Below are 23,201 nucleotides of genomic sequence, written 5' to 3' on the forward strand. Positions count from 1 at the left end.
AACAACAAAGTGACTCAGTTTCTTCAATGAAAGAAAACATTTCCAATAGCTTAAACAAATTCTGATTCATTCCTCATAACCTTATCACTGGCATGTCTTACCATTAGGGGAAAACATTGCATATTTATAAAGCCGTCTTACATTCAAATAAGAAAACTTTCCCGTAGCAACTACTACACTACATTGTATATATTACACATACTCATAACATGAATGTCTCCCACAGCATTGCAACAAATCTAGAGCTCATTCTGAAGCACTTCAACAACGCCTCAAACGGAGAAGTGAAACTGAAGGACTTGTCCAAATACTCAGGCCAGACAGACGTTTCTCACGAATTGAAAATTAAAGCTGCACTTTGCACACAACATCTGACTACAAGACCAGCGCCTTGTTTTTGTTTCTACAGTAAATCAACAGCTCAGGCATAGGTTTGAGTGGAGGTCAGTCGTGCGCATTGAGCAAGTTGATTTAACCCACACTTCCTTCCTGGTGTAGAAATAAATGCTGGTGATTTCTACACAGCCGGCTGACAGACAAGGCGAAGTGGCACAAATTTTCCTCTGCAACCTTGTCAATTTTTATGCTTGTACAGAGAGCTCTGCTAAAATCTGAGGTGCAGTCACGCCATTACGATACAGACATCCATCGTGTGTCGGGAGGCATCAATTGATTCAAAATCATCTGCTCGAATAACACTGTATGTGCTATACATTTACTGCAATTAATAATTTTTTCATATATTTCATGGTGATATTAAATCATTTCTCGTTCCAGGGACGTGGTTCTCAATTGATCATAAATGTAACTACTTGGAACATTGTCTCAAATGTCCTCATTCACAAAATACTACTAGTACGGTTGCAAAATATGTTGTGTGTACCATATGTAACTGTTTCGGTGTGCTCTTTTTGTTGGCTTATATTTTTTAGCTTTTTATCCATTTTTTTTTGGTTGTTTTGTTTTGTTTTATATTTTGTTTTTCAAGAGCTAGGCTGGCTGCATTGGAGTCGCAGCTTTTTATAGAAAGTTACAACAATGAACAAACCCAGCCAGAAGAAACCACTGACACAGCGTTGATTATACTGGGGGGGATCCCCTTTAGCTAAACGTACCAATATCAGAGTAATGGTGCTAGCATGAATGACGCCTATCTCTCGACTTGTTTTGGCTTTCAACAGTTAAACTACTCATATATCAAGATCGCTGAATTACATTTCCCTCGCGGCAGTTTGCCCGGAACTTACAAAAAGTTCTGTATGACCACCTGTCCAGAAAGGACATCTTTTCAAAATGTCCCCCAGGGTCATTTTAGAGACAAGATTTGACTGTACATAAAATGGACAACTATGCAAATAGGAATGCCGCTATACTAGCAATGGAACATCCTGGACTATTTTTATGTCATGGTCATAAGGACACGCTCTGTTGCAACATAATGCAAAAAAAAAAAATTATGTTCATGGTAATGACTGCATTCATCGCTACTAAATCTCTTATGTCATATATCATGTAGTTACATCTTTCAGGAAGTGAGAAAAGAAAATATGTGACAGTATAACACAGAATATCACCTTTCACAAATCATTTCTTCAACATTTGCCAGCGAGGTCAAAGATGAATAAAGTCGGCATAATAATCATACACACCTTCCAGTGATCTATTTAAAATAATTTACCCGTGTGCTTTGTTCTCCATGTGCACACAGAGACTGGGCTAATACACTCCATTAAAAGAGCTCCATGCATGAAATATGTGAAGTCTCACATAAAGACATCCATGTGGGTGGGAAAAAAAAAAAAAAAAAAACCTTCAATGATACACCTTGGTATAGTGCAGGGATGCAAACCTTTGTTAACAGTACTGCAGTATTCTGTGGGCTGAAAAGGTGTGTTTTGGTGGGAAAAACAGTTATTTCTACCTTTCTTGCAAAGGACATGCTTAGCAATATTCAGGAAAAACATTATTTTCCATGAAACCTGCTGTAGTTTTTTTTTTTTTTAAAGAAAAAAAGAAGTATAAAATACTGCAAAAAAGTATCAACTGGCATCTGTGATATCAACACAACTGTGGCAGTGACTCACTTGTTACAGGTGAAGCAGACTTTGGCTGGGAGGGGCACCATCATATTGTCCATCTCATGAGGCTTCTTGTAATTCTTAAACAGCTCCTCTTTCTTCTTCTTCCTCGTTGTGCCTGTGAGGGGCAAGACATAGACAGAGGATGTAGAATGTCAGTGTCAAGTTTGACTATGGGTGCGTTTATAAGATTTTTCTTCTGGCCAGAAACAGTGTTTTGAAACACTGTTTCTGGCCAAACAGTGTTTCTAGCAAGAAAAAAAATCTTATAAACGCTAACCGTGATTTGAAACACTGTTTTGAAACACTGTTTTGAAACGCACAAAATAGTGCGTTTCAAAACAGTGTTTCTGTAGAAACAATGTTTCAAAAATCTTATAAACGCAACCGCGATCTCAAACACTGTTTATGTGACGTCACAATGCCTTGCGCGCACCCTGTTTGACCTTTTGCCGAGGAAAAAGTGCGCAGAGTGAGTTGCGCAATGGAACAGTCTGAGCGAGAGCCCCAACACGCTCGGAGAAAAAATCTTATAAACGCTCTCCTGACGAAACTGTGATTTGAAACACAGTGTTTCAAAACAGTGATTCTAGGCACGCAAAATCTAATAAACACGGCCTATGTAAGCAGGGTTAACCCTTTCTGTGCCAGGGACTATGGACAGTGTCTTACAACACTAAGAAGTTTTCTGTGCCAATCAACACTCAAAGCACGCAAAGGAGTAAGTGTGCATATCTGACTTTTGAGGATAGTTTTTGTAAGCAAAAGCAGCATGACAGGGGCATAAAACAGGAAAAGTTTTATACATATTTGTATATAAGTTAGACACATACAATTGTATGTAACAGCAACATTATCTGGTATATTTTGACGCTAAAATTCAACCATCCTCGTCTCAGATGAATGAAAGATTCTGCACCCTTCAAAGGTGCAGCTAGATTTGTATCGGAAAGGTTGGAAAAGACTGCAATGCTCCTTCCTAAATTTTGGTAACAAGCCAATATCTCAAAATGGCATATATTTCGTGAGGGTTTTATTTTCACTGATTTGCGAGTCAGTGCTATTTGCGAATTTCAAAACAGGTGAAAATATCAATTCTGATCCCGACATGAATGCGACACGCACATGTACATTTCTCCGTCCATTGCTGTTCACCACAATCACGAATTTAACCACTCACGAAATTGTCAGGAAGTCAAAATTCACCCCAAAAAAAATTAGACTTGCTAAATATATGGCATATACAGTATCTTGTAAACACACACACATATGTAAACACATGAGAGCTTGCATTGTCTATATCCTGAGATTCTACCATACCGGGTAGGGGTGCATGCTGCATCATCTCCGGAGGGAGAGAGAACTGCTTGGGGTTCTGTACAGCCACAGCCTTGATGAGGTAATTGAGGGGATTCTCAAACTTGGCGTAGACCTCGTCCTCCTCCGTCTCCCCCCTCCTGGCCAAATCCGCCCTCCTCTCCTCCCTGCTGACCTCGGTAGCCGCGCCTCTCTCTGCCTCTTCGGCCGCATCCTTTGGAATGATTCCCGCTTCGATTTGTGCTTCCCTATTGGAGTCGTCATCAAGACAGCATAAAAAGGGGGAATGTTTTCACATAGAATCATTTGCATCCATGATACAGGGATGCCAACCTTGTAAATACCACTGCAGCATTCTAAGGGTTTAAAAGGCATATTTTTGGTAGAAAACAGTATTTTTATCTCTCTTGCAATAGCCATGTAAAGTAATATAATTTGGGGAAAACAGTATTTTCGATGAAACTTGCGTTGTTTTTAGCAAAATATAGTACAAAATACTGCCAAAAAGTAACATTTGGCATCCCTGATGCTGCTATTCACCTTATAATTATTTACACTCACAACACACTTAGTCTTGGAGAGACTACAATTTTCTCTTTTTTTTTCTTTTTTTTTGGGGGGAGGGGGAGGGATGGAAGGAGGCAAAAGAATAATTTTCAGAGTACATTAGGAGACAGATAAGAAAAAGAGAAAGTAAATTTTGTCACAGCCATGCAATGTTTCTCAAGAAGCGAAAACTAGCTTGCATCCATTGTATCCCCTCTACCGAGGTCTTTCCCCACAGACATGACCAATGTGGGGTCTACAGCTGGCTTGTTATCCATCCATTACTGTAGCTACCACAGTGACCAACATTCACATGTCAGAGTCAGGGGGATCCACAGAGCACTTAAGGAGATAGTCTAGTGTGACATGCATCCCACCAGTTTGGAGATAATTCCTAACTCGAGTGGGGGGGGGGGGGGGCCTTTAAATTCTCTTGTTAGGACATTAAAGGGGAATGAAACCCAAATATGTGTGCATAGAGGGAATACAGCAGTATTAGTAGATCACATCAGCCAAGTTAAAGCAAAATTGGACAAAAATTATAAATTTTTAAAGGTGCATGGTCCCGGTGTTTTAGTAAAATGCGTACGCGGGCGCACGGCGCAAGTTTCCTATAGAGACCTACGCTATCGACTCCTCTCACGCTTTGGCCCACTTCCCCGAGTCCGAAGAAGTCCGATTCACTGTAGTCAGTGGTCAGATCACAGTTCGGCTCATGATTCGGCTGAGGGGATGACAGCTTTAGCAAACTTCTTTTGTGATGTCATAATAACAATCACATATGCATGCACCCTGGCATTACTACAGACTGTGCGATGCGCAGAGAAGACGACAAAGGCAACGTTACTTAGCAACAGCTACGCACTTTACTCTTGATGACAGCTCAACTTCGGTAATCTTCATATCAATGCTAACGGTGATCGGCAGTATCATCAACGGCGCCCTCTACACTACCGGGACTATGCCCCTTTAAAGTTTTGTGCAGCCACCGCTGGATGAGGCTACTTATGTTCATGACATCATGTAGGTACATTGATGTAAATAATATATAGACAAATTCCACAAAATTTGATCTTTTTACAGAAAGCATACATTTCCTCGACATGTATAAAGTGACATATAATGGGTAATATCATTCCCCCTGCATGCTGAAAGAGGTAAAGTCAAATGCTCTTTCATTATGCTAGATGAGGGAAAATATGTTGAATTTTCTTTTACATCTTTTTTTTTAAATATCATTTTCAATACATGACATCATGAACTTTTGTAGTTTTCTCATCAAGCGATGGCTGCACTGAAACTTTCAAGAATTCATCACTTCTGGAAGCACTGTCCAATTTTCCTCAGACTTTGCTGATGTGTTCTACTAAAATTGCTGCATTCCCTCAATTCCCACATATCCTCCGCTGGAATCAGGGAGACTTGGTTCCTCTGAATTCCCCTTTCTATCAACTTGCCCCAGAGAGAGAGAGAGAGAGAGAGAGAGAGAGGATCCCTGCTCCATCTCATTGTTGCCGTGGGAGACAGCAAGGATGGGGAAGGGTGGGGTGTGTTCACCGCCCCTCACACGAAATCTCCCTCCTTAATTGCACGTTAACAATGCTCTATGCATGAGTCATGTCATTCTACCTGCACAGCATGGCTTCAATCAGAAGCGCAAGGGGAGGGGGGTGGGGAGAGGGGGCTGGCTTCCTGGGCAAATTTGGTGGCAATGGTACCTCATTTAAGATTTGATCTGTGTAATTGCCTGATGTTTCCTCCACTCCGAGTATAACATTCTAACTGAAAGACCGTTGACTGTTGCTTTGCAAAATACACAATACTGTAATACATAATAAACTGGGGGCTCTGACTTTGAATTAAAGGACACTGGAATTATAAAAGCTTTATAACATCCCATTTTCTTTTAAATTCTAATATTCCATTTTCTTTGTATTTCACCAACATGCTTCCCTGATTTTACCCGAATCTCACGTGACTTGTCAAGACCACAGAAGTACGTCGGGGCTTGACAAATTTCCTATGTAATGTACATAACTACTGAGTGCATCTGGCAGATCTAATCATTACAAGGGTCTTTCTACTGAACAAATTATTCAGCTTTTCAAAATTAATACAAAAAAAAAAATATCACTTAAGGTGATTAATACCCCCGCCCCGTGACGACAGTCTTACCCAAGGAATGATCTTTCCTTGATCTTCTGCCATTTAAATGCCGTTACCATGGCAACGCAGCTTCCGACACGTCCGAAAAATATGTCTTGCACATCTTCCCACCAAGACTATTGTGTGTGCCACATTTCATAAGCTTTTGTCAAAAACTGAGGAAGTAGTTCAATCCACAAGATCTTTCCTTGATCTTCCACCATTAATATGCCATTACCATGGCAACGCAGCTTCCGACATGTCCGAAAAATATGTCTTGCACATCTTCCCACCAAGACTATTGTGTGTGCCACATTTCATAAGCTTTTGTCAAAAACTGAGGAAGTAGTTCAATCCACAAGATCTTTCCTTGATCTTCCACCATTAATATGCCGTTACCATGGCAACGCAGCTTCCGACATGTCCAAAAAATATGTCTTGCACATCTTCCCACCAAGACCAATGTGTGTGCCACATTTCATGAGCTTCAGTCGAATACAGAGGAAGAAGTTCAATCCGCAAGATCTTTCCTTGATCTTCTGCCATTTATATGCCGTTACCATGGCAACGCAGCTTCCGACACGTCCGAAAAATATGTCTTCCACATCTTCCCACCAAGATCAAGGTGTGTGCCACATTTCATAAGCTTTGGTCAAAAAACTGAGGAAGTAGTTAAATCCGCAAGATCTTTCCTTGATCTTCTGCCATTAATATGCCGTTACCATGGCAACATACTTTCGGGTACTGTCAAAAAATACGTCTTGCACATCTACAACCAAAGGCACACATCTGTACCAAGTTTCATGGAAATTGGGCAAAAACTGAGGAAGTAGTTTGCAACACAAAATTTTCCATCATTTTGGCTCATAATATGTGAGCTGTTACCATGGCAACATACTTTTTGTCACTGTCAAGAAATGTGTCATGCTGACCTATATCCTAAGATAAACATTCAATATGAATTCCATGAGAATTGGAAGAACACTGATGAAGCAGTTTTGCCATGAAGCATTTTGCCCTATGTATTTTACCAATAACATGCCGTTACCATGGCAACGCACTTTTTGCCACTGCGGAAATATGTGTCTTGCACATTAACATATTCAGATGAACATCTGTACCTAATTTCATAAAAATTGATCAAAAACTGTGGGAGGAGTTCGCGACGCAAGATTTGTACCCATTTTTGCCCATTATATGCCGTTACCATGGCAACGTACTTTTGGGTACTGTCAAAAGATATGTCTTGCACATCTACAACCCAAGGCACACATCTGTGCCAAGTTTTATGGGAATCAGTTGAAAACTGAGGAAGTAGTTCGCGACGCAAGATTTGCAACGGACCGACCGCCCGACCGCCCGACCGACCGTCCGCTGATTCCTATATACCCCCTTCAAACTTCGTTTGGCGGGGGTATAATAATAATGTAAAGAATAAATAAGAACTAGAAGTGACAAAAGTAGAGTATTATTCACTTGAAGGAATTTCCAACTGTAGCTCAGTACTCATTCAATATGCTACTTTCTGTGGCTTTGTATGCCATTTGCTGAGCATGTATTCAAAAGTATTGAGTAACCACTTTCCCTGAGGTTATAGGAATCATTTATTTGTACTAGTCTCCACAAAGACGTGTGTAATGTGTTTGTGCATTTATGCAATCAAAAAAAAAAGAAGAAAAGCTAACTGAAAAAAGGTAAAATTTGTAAACATTTACTGACTGTCATATTTCTTTTCATTTGGATGAAAAAAAAAAAAAACAGGCAAAAATCTCAAATCAAGCTTTGATCAAGGGCAACAGCAGGGCAGAAGAAAAGATCCTTTCTTCATGGAAAGAGAACATAGAGGATAGAAGGGTACAATCCCTGATTTTTTTTTTTGATTCTCACCTATATGCCTGGATCTGGGCCAGCCGCATACAAGCCCGCCCCTCCCGCATGAGTCTGTCGTTCAGTCTATCGTTGAGTCTCAGCAGCGTTGTCCTCTCCTTTGAGCTGCTGCTACTGCTGCCGCTGCTGCTGATCTCCTTCTGCCGCTTCTCCTTCTCTGCTCGCTCTGTTTTCCCTATCGCTTTGATCGTGTCCGACAGGCTGATCTCTGGGGTGTCCAGTGGCTGGCGTAGGATCGGTTAGAGATAGATTGAAACAACAAAACTTGTTATGTAAGTGAAAGCCAGGACAACTGACAAAAGAAACAAAACAGCAAAAGGGAACTCATCATCATCTTAAAGATGTCTCAAGGAAGAATCATTTGCGACAAAATGTTTTACTAGGAGTAAAGTGATATTTCAAAGAAAGGAAAGGCCTGCTTTGCACATATGCACAAAGCACGTATTTTTTGCATGAATTACATCATTCTGTTTCATGAAGACTAAACTTCTAAAGCATACTTCACAATGCGGGGAAAAAAATATGAATCAATACAGCATATATGCTATATTTGATGTGAACATATTCTTTATTAACTGTCACTTAATGGCCATCAATGACACAGGCAGGTAACAAATATATAGATCTATAAATTTCAGGATGTTCTGAGTCATTACAGAAGATGTACCCCATGGAAAACATTGGATCTTAAATACCGAGAAAAATTACAGGAGATAGGGAGAAAATGTGACATATCACAGACTAATACCTTAAGCTTATGACCATATGAACATCAAGTAACTAAATATGAAATCAATGGGAATATATGAATACAAGTCATTTATATTCATGCACCTGTTATACTGCTAGACAAACATTTTTCTCTAATGTGCTCCATACAGTATCTTATTTGGAAAGGCAGAATTCCTACATGACTGTTTGTGATAGATATCACAGCTATCACGTACTAACATATCCTCCAAGACACAGGTATAAATCATGCAGACAAAATTTGTTTAGTTTCCAGTACACACACCACACAAGAATTTCTAGAAAATTCTAATTTTCATGAAAAGCACACATTCCTTCACTTGTTACTGACATATGTTGACGGTAATATTATTTTCCCTGCCTTCTGAAAGAGGTAAGCCAAGTGCTACTTCATTATAATAGAAAAATCAAAACATCATGGATTCTTTCTATATCTTGATATCACTGTCCATGTGTGACATCACTAACTATTGTATCCTTCTTATCCAGCAATGGCTTTACCGACACTTTAAAAATTAACAACATTTGAACCAATCTGTCCAATTTTCCAACTTCACTGATGCGCTCTACTACTATTTCTGCACTCACTCATTCCACACACACTTGTATATCTGGGCTTTATTTCCCTTTACTAGTCAGTCTTCTTTTTTTCTTTTTTCTTTTTAATCCTGACAAATTTCTACCTTCATTATAGTCTGATTTTGCTACAAAACAAATGTTTTACTGCCTTGATTTCCTATGATTCATTTTTAAGATTTTCCAGTTTGACAGCAATTTGCTGCTGTATTATGTATATTGCCTGATGAATCTCAAAATGAAATTGTGCCTAAATGCAACACAACAAATCAAAATTGTATTTTCTCTTCCCTCCCTCATGCGCAGCATTACTGTAGAAACCATTTCTGATGTTCACAAAACTGAAAAAGTATAAATTCCCTGCATGTCATTTCATAAACACTGAACTATCGCTAACTCACTGCATATTATCTGGCAGTAATGAATGACAGAATACATTCTTTTGTCTTAACTTCACTGAGGCTTTCACTCAGTCAATACAGCTACTGTAATAATCCCTCATGAGGGTTTACTCAAAATTTGCTTGGGACTTGCAATCAAATTTGCTGAGTGCAATCGTGATTCTTTCATGTGGGCATTCCCAGGGCGTTGCGCTACGGTGCGACAAAGTCGAAAATATTTTAAAGCAAAGCTTGTTTGAGTGCAGGGCAATTGTGCTGTATCACTCTCTCCCTCTATCTCTCCTTCTTTCTCTCCCAAACTCTATCTATCTCTCCTCTTCACATTGTGGCATGGAATTCAAACATAATTGAAGTCTGCGTTGCTGGGGGAAAAATAATACACGGGCCAGGAACCTGCACTTTGCTGCACAGTATCCAAGGACAAATGTCTACTCGTCCCTCCCGCTTGGTGAAGGATTCAGGCCGGCTGCGGTCTCCCCTTAATTTCAGGTGTACACAGAATGGAAGCTGCCCAGAGCAGCATTGGCTTACCTGCGGTGCTACGGTGCATCTGTGGCACAACCATTCCCCAGAGGGTAGATCTTCCTCAGATAATGGAGGATTGCTGCAGGTAGAGACAGAGAGAGAAGAAAAAGTAAATACCATTAATCTTTGGTAAAGAATGGATGGAAGATGAGAAATACGCCAGAGCTAATGAACAAATTCTTAAAAAAAAAAAACCAAATAGAAAGATATGAGCATCATCATTAACTATTGATCAAGTAAGATATCTTCAAAAGCACAGAATAAATCATATTAGATGACCAGACCCTACACTGCCATTGCAGTTTCTGATTTGTGTGCATTTCTGTGTGTAATATCGTACAGGTAAAAGCTGGTGGTTGATCACACCAGTCAGTTTGTATGGGGCAGTCATCCATTCAACTCAACACACCTTGCATCAACTACTGATTTATTTTTACCAGGGAAATTTACACAATGACTTGAAGGACTTCTAGTCAGGATCAGTAATGATGATAATCAACAATACATTTATAAGAGGAAGAGACTGGGGAAGGAGGCTAATGTGGCTGTGAGCATGATATTGACCCCATGTCAGTCCTTCATGACCTCCTTGAGGAGTCAGTCTGGCTTGCGCTGCTGAAACATACACACCAACTGCAGGACGCACAAAGACATAGCACACAATGCACACTCCACTCATGTTCTCGATGTTAGCCTGCCCTCTGATGAAAGCTATTTGCTACAGCTACCACTAGTAGCAGGTACAGCACATGTATACAGTAGTAGTAGGGCCCTGGCTTTGGCTTACCATGTAGGCTCCGTGGAGAGGGAGAGTTTTGCATGTCCCACACAGCATGACACATGAGCTGGAGACATATTCTGTGTACATTAGGCAAGGCATTCTTTGTTGGGAACGCATGAGTTGGTACGCTGAAGCTCCCTCTTGCCCCCCCACACACACACTCCGTGGCGAATCAAGGGGAATATACAGTTATGTAACTGATACACCAATTTGCGCATCCACTAAATTATCGCGCCAGCTCTGAATCGTAAGGAGATACAAGCTTTTTGTAAATCTCTAAATTATGCAGGTGAAATGTTAGAGACATTGAGTATGCATCCATGCTGACTTAGGGCAGTGCTAAGTTAACTTTGACAGGTTGGCAATGTATGCAGAATACTGGAAATGAAGAGAGAGGCATGCACACACAAGTACGATTGTATACCTCACACTGGTGTATAACTGGCATCCTTTTTGATAGAATGCTTTACGTTGTGATGCACATGGCACTATTTCGCTACCTAGTAGGTACAGCCTACACAATGTAAGTATTAAGAAAAACTAAATATGACCTTAGCTTACATGTGTCAAGCAATAGATTTCTCTATCTACGGCTTACACTTCGACAGCATCATTTGAACTGACTTTGTTTATCTGCTGATCTGTAGTACTGCTACTAATTTCTAATTCTGCAACTTTAAAATCATTCAAAAATGTTGCTTTAATGCATCTGTGAAATATTTACCATCGGAAGGAGTTACCCCTGTAAAAAGGAAACAGTTATTTTCAAAAACATGCTCAAGAACAATAAAGACAGCATTTTTTTTTTCCTGGGACAAAAGTGAAGAAAAAGAATCAAGTACATTTTGATAAATCAGTGTGTGCCCGTATGTTAAAAGTGAAATATCTGAATGGACTGCTACGGTGCAAATGACATTAAACTTCCCATCAATACACCTTAAGGTTTTCAATGCTGAGAACGGCTCATAGACATTTCAATTGTTTTTTTCTTCCCAATTCCACTTGATTGACCACATACCCAGGATGTGACGTAAGTACGTCTCGAAATTGATGAATGTGAACCATGTCACTTCCTTGTGCTTTGGAAAAAAAAAACCATTAGTCTCTATACAGTGTACAGTGTGATAAGCACAAGACTGATGGGTTGGGTGTCACATTCAAATGGTATACCAAGAATTCTTCACCATAGCTTTATGACTGGTTCACAAATGTCATCCATTGTACTCCTTCCATGCTACAGAGAATGCTACATTATGCACAGCAGACGACACAGACCTAATTGCTCTAAAAGTAGTTTCCTAATCACATCATGTATTATTCTTTTTATACCTGTAATGCCAGATAGACGGCTGAACTACGTACACCATTAATTGCTGAATGTGCTGCACCTGACTGGCAGTCATTTGAAAATGAACATGACGTAAATGATTGAAATAACGTAAACAACATGCTTTATTTCTTTTGTTTGTGTTTTTACATCCCAGTGGTATGCTGCCTAGCGTAATAAAAACCAAATATGCATAAATGAGCACAAATCACTACTGTCAGATAACACTACATTAAAACTAATTAATATTTTTGCACTTTTTACACAAATTGCAGTTTTATATATAGGCCTAAAGTTTCCTGCTTAGATTTTTGAAGACACTGTAAAGAAAAAAAAATGATTAGTTAATTAAAAAGACCTGACATTACAAATGTTACAATTTGACATTACGATTTGATTCTTCCATCTAAATTGTTTTCTGGCAGATGTCTGTCTTAAAAACCATAAATGTCAACTTTTCATTATGTGTCTCCTAAAAGCTTAATTTATTTCTTTCAGTCCCAACCTCATGTGAACTTGCTACTGTGACATACATGGGTGCCACATCTATGTGAGTGTAAATCCAACACATTGCGCACTCTGGGGAACCTACTGGCATGCATACAATGTACAGAGACCTTATACTTCCTTTTCACCAAACCCCCCCCCCCCCCCCAAAAAAAAAAAACAACAACAACAACACACAACAACAACAACAACAACAACAACAACAACAACAACAACAACAACAATAACAACAAACAAACAAACACACAAACAAAACGAAACAAAAGTTTCTCAGTCAAGCAACTACAGTAATTCAGGACCCAATGAAAATTGAGTTATGGTTTGACATTGGGAAAAGCTAGTCCATGCTGTACCATTATCCATGAACACAAACCAGACCTTAGCAACATTCCGGGAGTTTCTCTCTCATTTGCTCTTTCATGTAGGACATCACTACATTTGTCATTAATTTTTGTGACATCTACAGGTAACCATCTACTCAACATGCAAGTTTTGTCCATCCCCCCACTGCTGAGCAGGGCTGCCTACTGTTTCTTCCATCTCCTCCTCCTCCTCCATCCATTCCTCCATCCAGTGTATTTTCCTTCGTTCTCTCAATCTCTTCCCTCAGTCTTGTGTCTTTGGGAGAATGATCCCACCCCACTGAAGACTGGTGACTCATCCGCGGCTCGCCCATCAGCCTGCCTGCCTGCCCCAGACGCTACACGACCAGAGCAAGACCCTTCTTTCCGCGCCAGCTGCGGGAGCCCTGCGAGCATTACGGTCCGACGACACTTGCAATCAATCTGTGGACAGAAGAAGCCCTCTCTGCGCTGGATCCTGAATTTCAATCAGGATTCGAGAGGCAGAGCTCTGCTGCGAGCCCTCCTCAATTTCCTTCAAAATTTATGTGACGAGGGCTTTAGATCTCAAAATAGCAAACGTAACATTTCAGAAGAACTCTGCACATCTTAAAGTAAGCAAGGAGAGTTCCCCTGACATCTTTCCATTTATTTCTTCCGATTGTTTGAGGCTTCTTAGGGCAACAGTGAGAAAACAAAAAAGAATGTAATGCTTAAAAGAGGTGTTGCACTTGTAAACTGCATTACAGCCATACTTCTTTTTCAGATTCTTTACAATGTGAGACAAGAAAAGCTTGCCAGTAGCTACAGTACTCAAATTTGCCAGCGGTGATGATGGACTTGTTACAAATTCAGGCACGTACAAGGCAAAAAATGCTTCTGTAGTCTGTCGTGCTCGTACTGTACTCCTGTAATTCTTTAAACCATGACAGCAAAGCATGACCCCTGCCATGCCTTTTGTAATGTTAAAATGTCACTGCAGGAACACACACTACTTCAATACAGTATTAAAACATTGGCAGAGAGAAACATGTTTATACTCTTATTCTGTCTTCCTCAAAATTCACTTCTTCCCCTTTTCATCAAACATGTACATGTGTCTTCTAGTTGCTGCAGATTGAAAGCGTCTGAAGTTCTCTATAACAAGCCGACTGTCACTCATGTGTCAAGGTGCATTTGACAGGAAGCATGATATATTTTATGTAGTCTTTTTCCAACCCTCTATGATATTTCCAGAGGATAATTACAAACCAGAGTGATAGAAAAATAATGGATACTGATATACAATCAAAATATCTGTACTTACATCATGATTGGTCCAACCATGAACAGTCTTTAATGTATAGACAGACATGGTTCTGAAACCCTATGAAATAGAATGATTACTCTTACTTCACCGCACTCTACCTTTATTGCCATCATGAAAGAGACCATATCTCTTGGACCGCAAACTACATCTAGACTTGTACCCCTTTCAGTAACTCTCTGGTGAGGGCCAGGTCAAAGCTACATTATAAAATTTTGAGTTTATAAATGATGCGGGCCATTTTAGCCAGGCTCAGGCTATTTTGGCACTGTTGTAGGCTAGCGCCAGGTGCGGGCCTGGCGCCGACCAAAGGGTTTAGGAATGTAAAGGCACCAGGCTCTGGCCAAAATTCCTTGCACGGTCAAAGGTCACAATTACCTGGCCATGCCCCTGCTGGAGTGCACATTCATGGTTATCCCTTTTGTGCCCGAGTTTGTGAACAGGTCATCGTAAAAGTAGTGCGCTCAGCTATAAGTATACCATGGCAGTTATCCCTTATGTGTCCACGTCTGTGATAGGTCATTGTAAAAGTAGCGCGGCTCTGCTATACAATGTTGTAGTTACTGAACGCAATTTTTGCTGCTTGACGCAGGCCAGGAGCTGGCTAAAAATGCATAATATGAGTTACTGAAAGGGGTATAAGTTTCCCTAATTTGACAAGGAAATCCATAAAATTTCTGCCCCATAACAAATTTACCTGCAGTATAACTACACAAGTTTGTAAATAAGCCATTATCTAGCATAATATATTTATTTGCAATTACAAAGTTCTACCAAGGGATACAAATGGAGTATAATATGTTTGGGTGTCCTTTGTTGGTTTGTTCGTTTGTCAATCTTACCATTTTGGGGCTCACTTCACTTATCCAATTAAATTTGCAACAGAATGCCGTTGCCATGGAAGCTGTTAGGAGACAGCCAATCATATGACAGCACTGTCAGTCACTGCACAGATTTTCAAATGACACAATTCTGAATAGCAAACTCAAGAAATTAAACAGAATTAGATATGTGTCTTCTCTAATAGCATTGCATCCGCATGGTTTCCTTTGTTTGATAGTTGTTTGTTTTGTTTACTTGTAACCTGAAGTGTAGAGGAGTAAATACCACACTGGCTTGAGGGGATATCACCCCTTCACAGTTTGGATTGAGTTCTTGATGCTGAAAGAAAGCCCTCTAACGGTCCTTTTTTGCACATATACATTGTATTCAAACATTATGCACACCTCTGTAACAAGGGTTGCTCCCAGCAACCAAGAGGCATGCCAAAGGCTTGACAATATCATGATTATTTTCACCCCTTATTTTCATGTCCCTCATTTGTCTAAGAACGCCACATATGTCTTCCAAGAATCCATTCATCATGAATCAATGAAGGGCACCAGCACAGTGTTTTACGTTAATAAAATTCAGCCAAAATTCTACATTCAGTGAAGTGAGTAACGCACATGGAACATCTATGGAGCAAAGACATAGTGTTTTGTCTAGTCCACTGGCAAGCAACCTTCTTGTCACTACAAATGTTTTTGAAACATGATGCAAAGTCACATACAGTACACTGTATGTAAAATGTCCACTAGCAGTGAAGAGGACAAAAAAAACCATGCTGAAAATATGCACAAGAAAGAAACAAAGTAGAGCATTTTTTTTAGAAAGAAACAATGTGTAAGACAATATTGCAAATGAAGAACACTGTTATTACACTGAATGTGTGCTACATATCACAAAAGCGGAATTGCCTACAGCCCTGTAACCACAATGCACATCATATCATGAAGGTGAAAAGAAGTACAAATGACTGCAAAAGTTGCTGTATGTTTTGTACAAGTTTGCACACACTGTATTCTGGCCCAATCATTCTGCCCATTCCTTGAAATGGAAACTTTTAACATCAGGGCTCCATTTCATAGAAAGTTGCCATGGCAGTAACTCTTGATGCATGGCAAATGGTCAGGAATCCCACTTCCTAATTGGCCGCTACTACAAGAAGATGCAATTCTAGCATGAATTCCCTTTCAATATCTTTTGTGAAATGAGATCCTGGTGTCTGTGGCGGTAACAACATTACATATTGCAATGAGTTGTACAAGAGGAGTCATTATCTCTGTTCGATATTGCTCCGCAAATGACTGGTTGTATCTTTCACTCAATTAATCCATCAAAATCATGGTAATACCTGTACATTAGTAATGGTATGTAGTTTTAATGACACAAGAGCAGAATTACAGCATCTGCACAGCATATTGTTGAATTCTGACCTACTGCAATCTAATGTACAGTGTGAAATATAAACTTACATTGCCTGGATACATCATCAGGGTTTATACCTGAACGCCACAAACATAAATTGAGTTTGACCTTCAACCCTACCACTTTTTGTACACCCATGCATGTTAGTAGGAAAATAAAGAGCGCACACGTGACTCATTTCAGCGCTTCTCATTGGTTCCTTTATTCAATGTATAACAATCCTTAGTGGGTTGGGATACACTCATATTGGTAGTAAGGCAAGCTTTGCACACTGTAGGCTACTGTACTTGTTAATGACTGTAACAAAGGGCATACTCGTGTGCGAGGATAAGGCCAAGTAAAAAAAGATAGTAGTTTCTCGTCCGGGTTTTTTGAGCAGGGCGATGAGGGAGGTCCTTACTATTTGATATCTTACTATTTTTTCGAGGATTGTCAAAATGAAAGTAATATGAGTTTCTCGTCCGGTAATTCTGAGAAAGGTAACGAGAGAGGGCTTTACTATTTCTATATCCAATTTATGAAATGAAATATCACTCTGGTAGCTGTGTTATGAGAGACCAGGTCTCAAGCGTATGTCTTGCCTGCACTCTGTGCATTTTCAAACAAATAGATTATGTACCATACTTGAAATGAAACTTCATGCATGCAGAAATACATTTGCTTTTTCTTTCCACTACAGATGTCAAGGGAAAATGACCATCTTAATACTGGTATTTAGTGTTGTAATGGCATTTCTGATACCAGTGTACTTGCAATTCTGATGTATTGTGCTATTAAATGAAACAGGTATAAAACATGTCTTTCAGCAAAGAATGTACGACTGAAATAAATTCTATGATATTCAAAACACTGCTTTATTCATCATTGGTGTTTGTGACTTTTTGTGTCCACACAGCTGGTATGTATCTGCATTTCTTCACAGTACAATTGTAGCACATGCAACTGGAAACTGGCTTGTACAATTGCAGATGGATGTCAAAATGATACTGATATGGCATTATAGCATTAAACATTTAAAGATGTTTCTTAATGTTCCAAAAAGACATTTGATAATCACTCATCATTTGGATGATGAATGATTGTATACCACACTACAGATGATACGACTCACGGCCGTGTCCGTGAATTTACATCGTAAAGAAAAGTATCCCGCAGAAATACGAGACAAACCAGAATCCGTGGAAAAGTTATTTATTTTGTAGATACAATTGTACACCCATTTGATAATTCTACATTTGCTGGAAAAGTGCATTCATTTTACTTGGGTACCTAAGGGGGGGTCACCGTGCATCCCCCCCCCCCCCCAGGACTCCTCGAAACTTACATTTTTAGGATCCTCATGACATACCAAAACATAATCAAGATGTTAACAGGAACGAAAAGTGGCTGTTCTAGGTGAAATTTAATGTATTCTATTGTTTTTCATGATTTCTTATGTATTTCTTTGTTTTTCAACTTTTTCAACTTTTGTTTTTTCTTTGTTTTTCTATGGAAATTGTCACTGACCACTTTTCTACCATAATTAGCACAAAACTAATCAATGAAAGTGATTAATTGTAAAAATAATCAGGTTTTCATGACCTTCATGACAGAGCACCTGTTTTCCATAGGAAATGTACACAAAATCACAAAATTGTGCCCGTTTTGGGGGACATTCCCTTACAATAACGGGCGTGACTTCACAAAAGTATACGCGGATGTTGAAAATTTGGTCTCGAAAGTTGCGTGAGACTTGAACAAAACAAAGTCAAGTAAGTTTTGAGGAGTCCTGGGGGGGTGCACGGTGACCCCCCCCCCCCCCCCCTTGGGTACCCTACTATGTAGGCCCTACATGTAAGCACATATATATTACATACATACATAAGGACGGAGGGGGGGATCCACCCCCCCACCCCCCCCCCCCCCTGCACGACACTGCACACACATGCACATAGTCACAATGACATGAAAATGTATACAAACTCGATACAATCCTCACAAGCATTTTTACAGTACAATTCATCCGCTTGAAATATGAGAAACGGGGAAAAATACGAACAATGCGCGAAATATGCGTGGAATATCAGCGATTGATCGCAAAAATGTTGCCGCTATCGCGTTCACGACGTACCGAGTGCGCTGTACATCACAGCTAGCCCAGGCCCGCCCGGGCGCCCGCGCCCATCCAACTGGTACAGTTCGACTGCTTTGTGGGTCATTCCTTCTTGCCGAGCTCGCAGTGTGAAATGCATGCGTTATTACATACGCACTAAGCTACAGCTGTACTACAGCTAAGTAGAGGACGCAAGGCGTAATTAGAAATGAGACATCATGATTGGTAGGTAGGTGAATTGTCGATTTCTCTTTTTTCGGCGGCCGAAAAAATAGTAAATATAAAAAAAGTTGAGGCGGCAACTGAAAATCGATGCGGGCGGGGAGCGGGCTGGGATGAGAATTATGAATTTCTTTGTATTTTCAGCGCCATTTTGAAAATAGTAAATAGTAAAAAAATCGATGCGGCGGCCAAAATCGATGCGCGCGAGGACGAGAAACTGGTTTCTTTTTTTACTTGGCCTAATGTGGGTTTCATTACAGTAGCATGCAATTTCTTGACGTATAAGTATAAGAAACTATGTCTACCTTGTTCAAAATCTTTCTACAGATTCTTTAATTGATTTCAAAGTCCCAAGGTTTCTGTTTCCCCATTTACATTTGACATAAAGTGTCCTTCCTCAAACATGCATGCATAATGTGCATGTGATGCAGAATGCCATCCACATACTCTAGTGTGATCACATATCTTGGCTCAAGCTACAAAATTGTACATGTACATGTACAATGTACACAGAAGCGCAGTGGATTTCTGGTTATCAATACATTCCGTAGATTTCTTTTCCTACTGCATACCTGCACAACTGGTCTAAATTGCATTACCAGTTAAACATTTGCTATCACTGAAAAATCTTGAATACAGCTCACAGATATAAAAAAAGAACAAAAAAGAGGAAAGCCAAGTTGCACAACTTTGACTCAGCTATACATAATACTCTCCTCTGTAATGAATGACATTATTTTGTGTGATCTGGAATGGATCAATGTTCTATACAGACTAGAGTGGGGGTATTTCACTGCAAATGGGCACAAGGTCATTTCCTATCAATTGTTGAATTGTAAGCACTGACCTAATAAAAGAGTTAACAAAGAATGATCCTGCTTTGCTGGACCAAGATTTGAAATGTCTGGCTGCTCACAAGACAGACTTGAATACTTGTGACCAAAATAGGCTATTAGGATTCCAGTAGCTACAATTGTAGTAACTTCAAATACAGTATGCATTCAGTGTTGAGATGATCGTATACATGTGCTGCTGCTGCCTCTAGTCACATAACATACCAAATCTCCATTGAAGTTCCGCCTTTCAAGTTTAAAAGTAGGATCAGTTTGATATCATTAAAACTTATTTAAGACCATGACATTCTTCCTTCATCAACCTAGATATATTGTTGTTGTTTTTTAATATCACATCCCTCTCAGGTAACTGTCAAATGATCTGAAATCAAAGATTGTTGCTACTGGGAAACAGAATGATAAACAATGCAGCTTGTCAGACAGTGTAATTTACCCTACAAGTCTGCATTCATACATTGGTGTACACGAAAAAGGGTCTAAATAAGATGCAATACACTGGATTTTTTTTTTTTAAAGTATCCTATGATTATGAACGTGTGCAAGATAATGAAAAATCTATCGCAAGACATGACAACATCATAAAAATTAAAGTTGGCATTTCAGTCCAAAACCGTAGTATGCAAAGTACGACATGTACAGTACTGCTGATGGCATTGCTTATTCTGCAGTCAATATAGAATTGACCCACAAGCATACAGAATAATACCTTGCATTTGTGGGAAACAATTATGATTCTCCCCATTGAATCACCAGGAATTTAGTATACAATTGATTGTTAGTGCCAGTCTGAAATTGGTATTACATAAAGGAAAAAACATACAAAGTGTAGTGACATTATTCTGGTTGGTAGCTCAGCATGGTTCATGTACAGATGTACCAGTAAGTAACACTGCCACATGTGAACAATTCAGCACATGATCTGAATGGAAAATATGGTTGTGTTCTTAGGATCCTCAATATTAAAACCATTACCGGTAAACATTACACAGTGTGTATAGTCCCAGCTTTTCCTGACAATAAACAATACACTCTCTCAATATACAGGATGATCCATAGACATGATTGAGGAAATATTCTCTGATCCACATACACATGTATCTTGGTGACATGCCAATCTTGCTACAAAAAAAAGAGAGAAAAAAAAATATGCATAATGCCATGGAATTCTGCTCAAACTTAATTCAAAGCTGCAGATCTCTGCACGACTCAAGATACAGTATGTATGAAGTCTGAATCATGCAACATGGTATACACATACTGTACATGTATCCAAAGTGAAACATGAGAGATGGAAAGGGACACATGTCACTCATATGAATGCACATACAGTATGAGTGTATAACTGCATGTAATCAGTACTTGCATACATGTAAAGTGAGCATGCAAACATGATGAATCTCCTACATCTGTCATTACTAATTTCACACACTTACACACAAGTCTTTAAGAACTAAATCCTACTGTTTGTTTTTTTTCCCAGAGTAACATACAATGTATGTAGTGCAACTGTGCAAGCAGGCCCTGCATGTCTACTGGTCAAAGAAAGTTCTGACCACATGAAGGTAGACAACTGGATGAGGAGGAGTAGTGACAATACATTATTTTCCCTGTAAACTACAACAAATCCTCATTGAATATGCAAATTTTTCAAATACTTGTGTTGCTTGCCTTCACTTTTTTTACCTTTTGTGTGTGTGCGTGTGTGTTTGTGTTTTAGTACAGAATAAGCGCCCTGTGGAGTGCTCCACAGATAAACAACATATTTAAAAACCTGTTTTCAAGACACAAAAGGTATCACAAAGTGTAAATTTTCTATGTGATCTCACAGTACAAACTTCACTTTTAAAAATATGAGTTACTATATTGAGAGAGACTTAGTTTTATAGTTAATAAGATTAATGAATTCAATTTCCATGGAGGCAAAACAGCCAAAAAATAAACCACTGATTTATTCATTTGCTATCATTTATTCTCATACAAGCAATAAATGAAGTGAGGAGACATGGCGTTTAAGACAACTTATTGCTGACATGAGAAAAACATTTGATGGAGATCTTTAAAAAGTCCCTACCTTTTGTGTGTAAGAAACATATGATACATGAGCCAATTTAGGAAAATTAAGACGCGAGGAATTACTTAACAAAGATCTTTGCATAGATAGAGGGGTGTAATTTGTGTGACCCTCATATAATCCCACCAAACATTGCGCGCTATAACATCCACACCAAGGTTCGACTTCCAATGCTGAAATTTGACTGCGCACAACAGCATAGGTTTCTATTTGTACATGTACTGGATGTAGTCGGCGGTCAAAAATCATGAGCGACTTGCTTTACATTGCCATGAAACTGTATGGTCTTTTAACTTCAAGAATTTCTGTCATAACAAGTTACTGTCTGTTGCAGTTACATCAAAAATTGATCCAGACAAAAGCAAGACGAAAATGTATCAGGTAACATGTCAGGCAAACTGGCATAACTAGGTGTGTCCAGTTCGGTACCTGATTGGGCCTGGGCAAAGTAGAAAATGAAGAAAATGCTGCTACTTAGTGCTAGCGGCTACAGACCAGTGACCCACCAGGCAGCACTGGATTGCTGGACCAGTTACAGCACCGCACCACAATAGCAACAAGGGTCGTCTTTGATCTCTCTCAGCCTGGACACGTTCATCAAAGACTGACAGGAGTGGAACCAAATTCAGCGACAGGCGTAACACGACATGAATGCACATGGAAATGATCTTCGGTCCAACTTTTTTACATTTGTCTACAGTCTACAACTAGTTTACAAATTACAGATATCTATTCAAATTTACCAGCACTGGAGATGAAAAGATGCAGGACATCGGTCACAGCAGATGAGATCTCCACCCTCAGTGCAGCTGTCACAGGAATCCCTGTTTGTAGCTCGACCTGTCCTTCTCGGTTCAGTCCTCCTGTACTTTCTTGGAGGTTCATCACTTTGAGGTGGTGCAACCAGGGTTTGGATTTGCTGCAATTCCAAAAGAAGAAACAGAAGAAACAAAATCACTTAAACTAACCATTTGTTTCAGTCAAAACAGCATGGTCCTTAAGCAAGTAGAGACTGGTACTACTAAACCCATATTCCTCTACCGTCAGATCCGTCGCCATTTTGAAAGAAAAAAAGAAACGAGTTCAGCATGACGACGAACCGACAGCGGGTTTGCAGTTGTTCGCACGCGTTTCAATATACTTCGTGTGTCGTGAATTGAGCCACAGGTAATGTGAATTTTGCGAAACGAATTGCTTGACGAACATACCATTTTCCACGTCTTAC

At 39.6% G+C, this 23,201-nt stretch overlaps 1 protein-coding gene across 1 annotated transcript in view; it reads right to left on the minus strand.

Moving 5' to 3' along the window:
- The window catches only part of LOC139709975 (PHD finger protein 12-like), a 36,223-nt gene that overhangs the window by 12,604 nt on the left and 418 nt on the right, over nucleotides 1–23,201 (minus strand). Inside the window, exons 2-6 of the mRNA XM_071621924.1 lie at nucleotides 22,720–22,895; nucleotides 10,232–10,304; nucleotides 7,974–8,197; nucleotides 3,399–3,643; nucleotides 2,085–2,196 (exon numbers count right to left, since the gene is read on the minus strand). Coding sequence (XP_071478025.1) covers nucleotides 2,085–2,196; nucleotides 3,399–3,643; nucleotides 7,974–8,197; nucleotides 10,232–10,304; nucleotides 22,720–22,895 — 830 coding nt within the window. The remainder of the gene's footprint in view (nucleotides 1–2,084; nucleotides 2,197–3,398; nucleotides 3,644–7,973; nucleotides 8,198–10,231; nucleotides 10,305–22,719; nucleotides 22,896–23,201) is intronic.

This window comes from Diadema antillarum, unplaced genomic scaffold (genome assembly GCF_040938485.1).
Source record: "Diadema antillarum isolate AM-2024a unplaced genomic scaffold, OU_Dant_1.0 seq00001484_RagTag, whole genome shotgun sequence".
Classification (NCBI taxonomy): Eukaryota; Metazoa; Echinodermata; class Echinoidea; order Diadematoida; family Diadematidae; genus Diadema; species Diadema antillarum.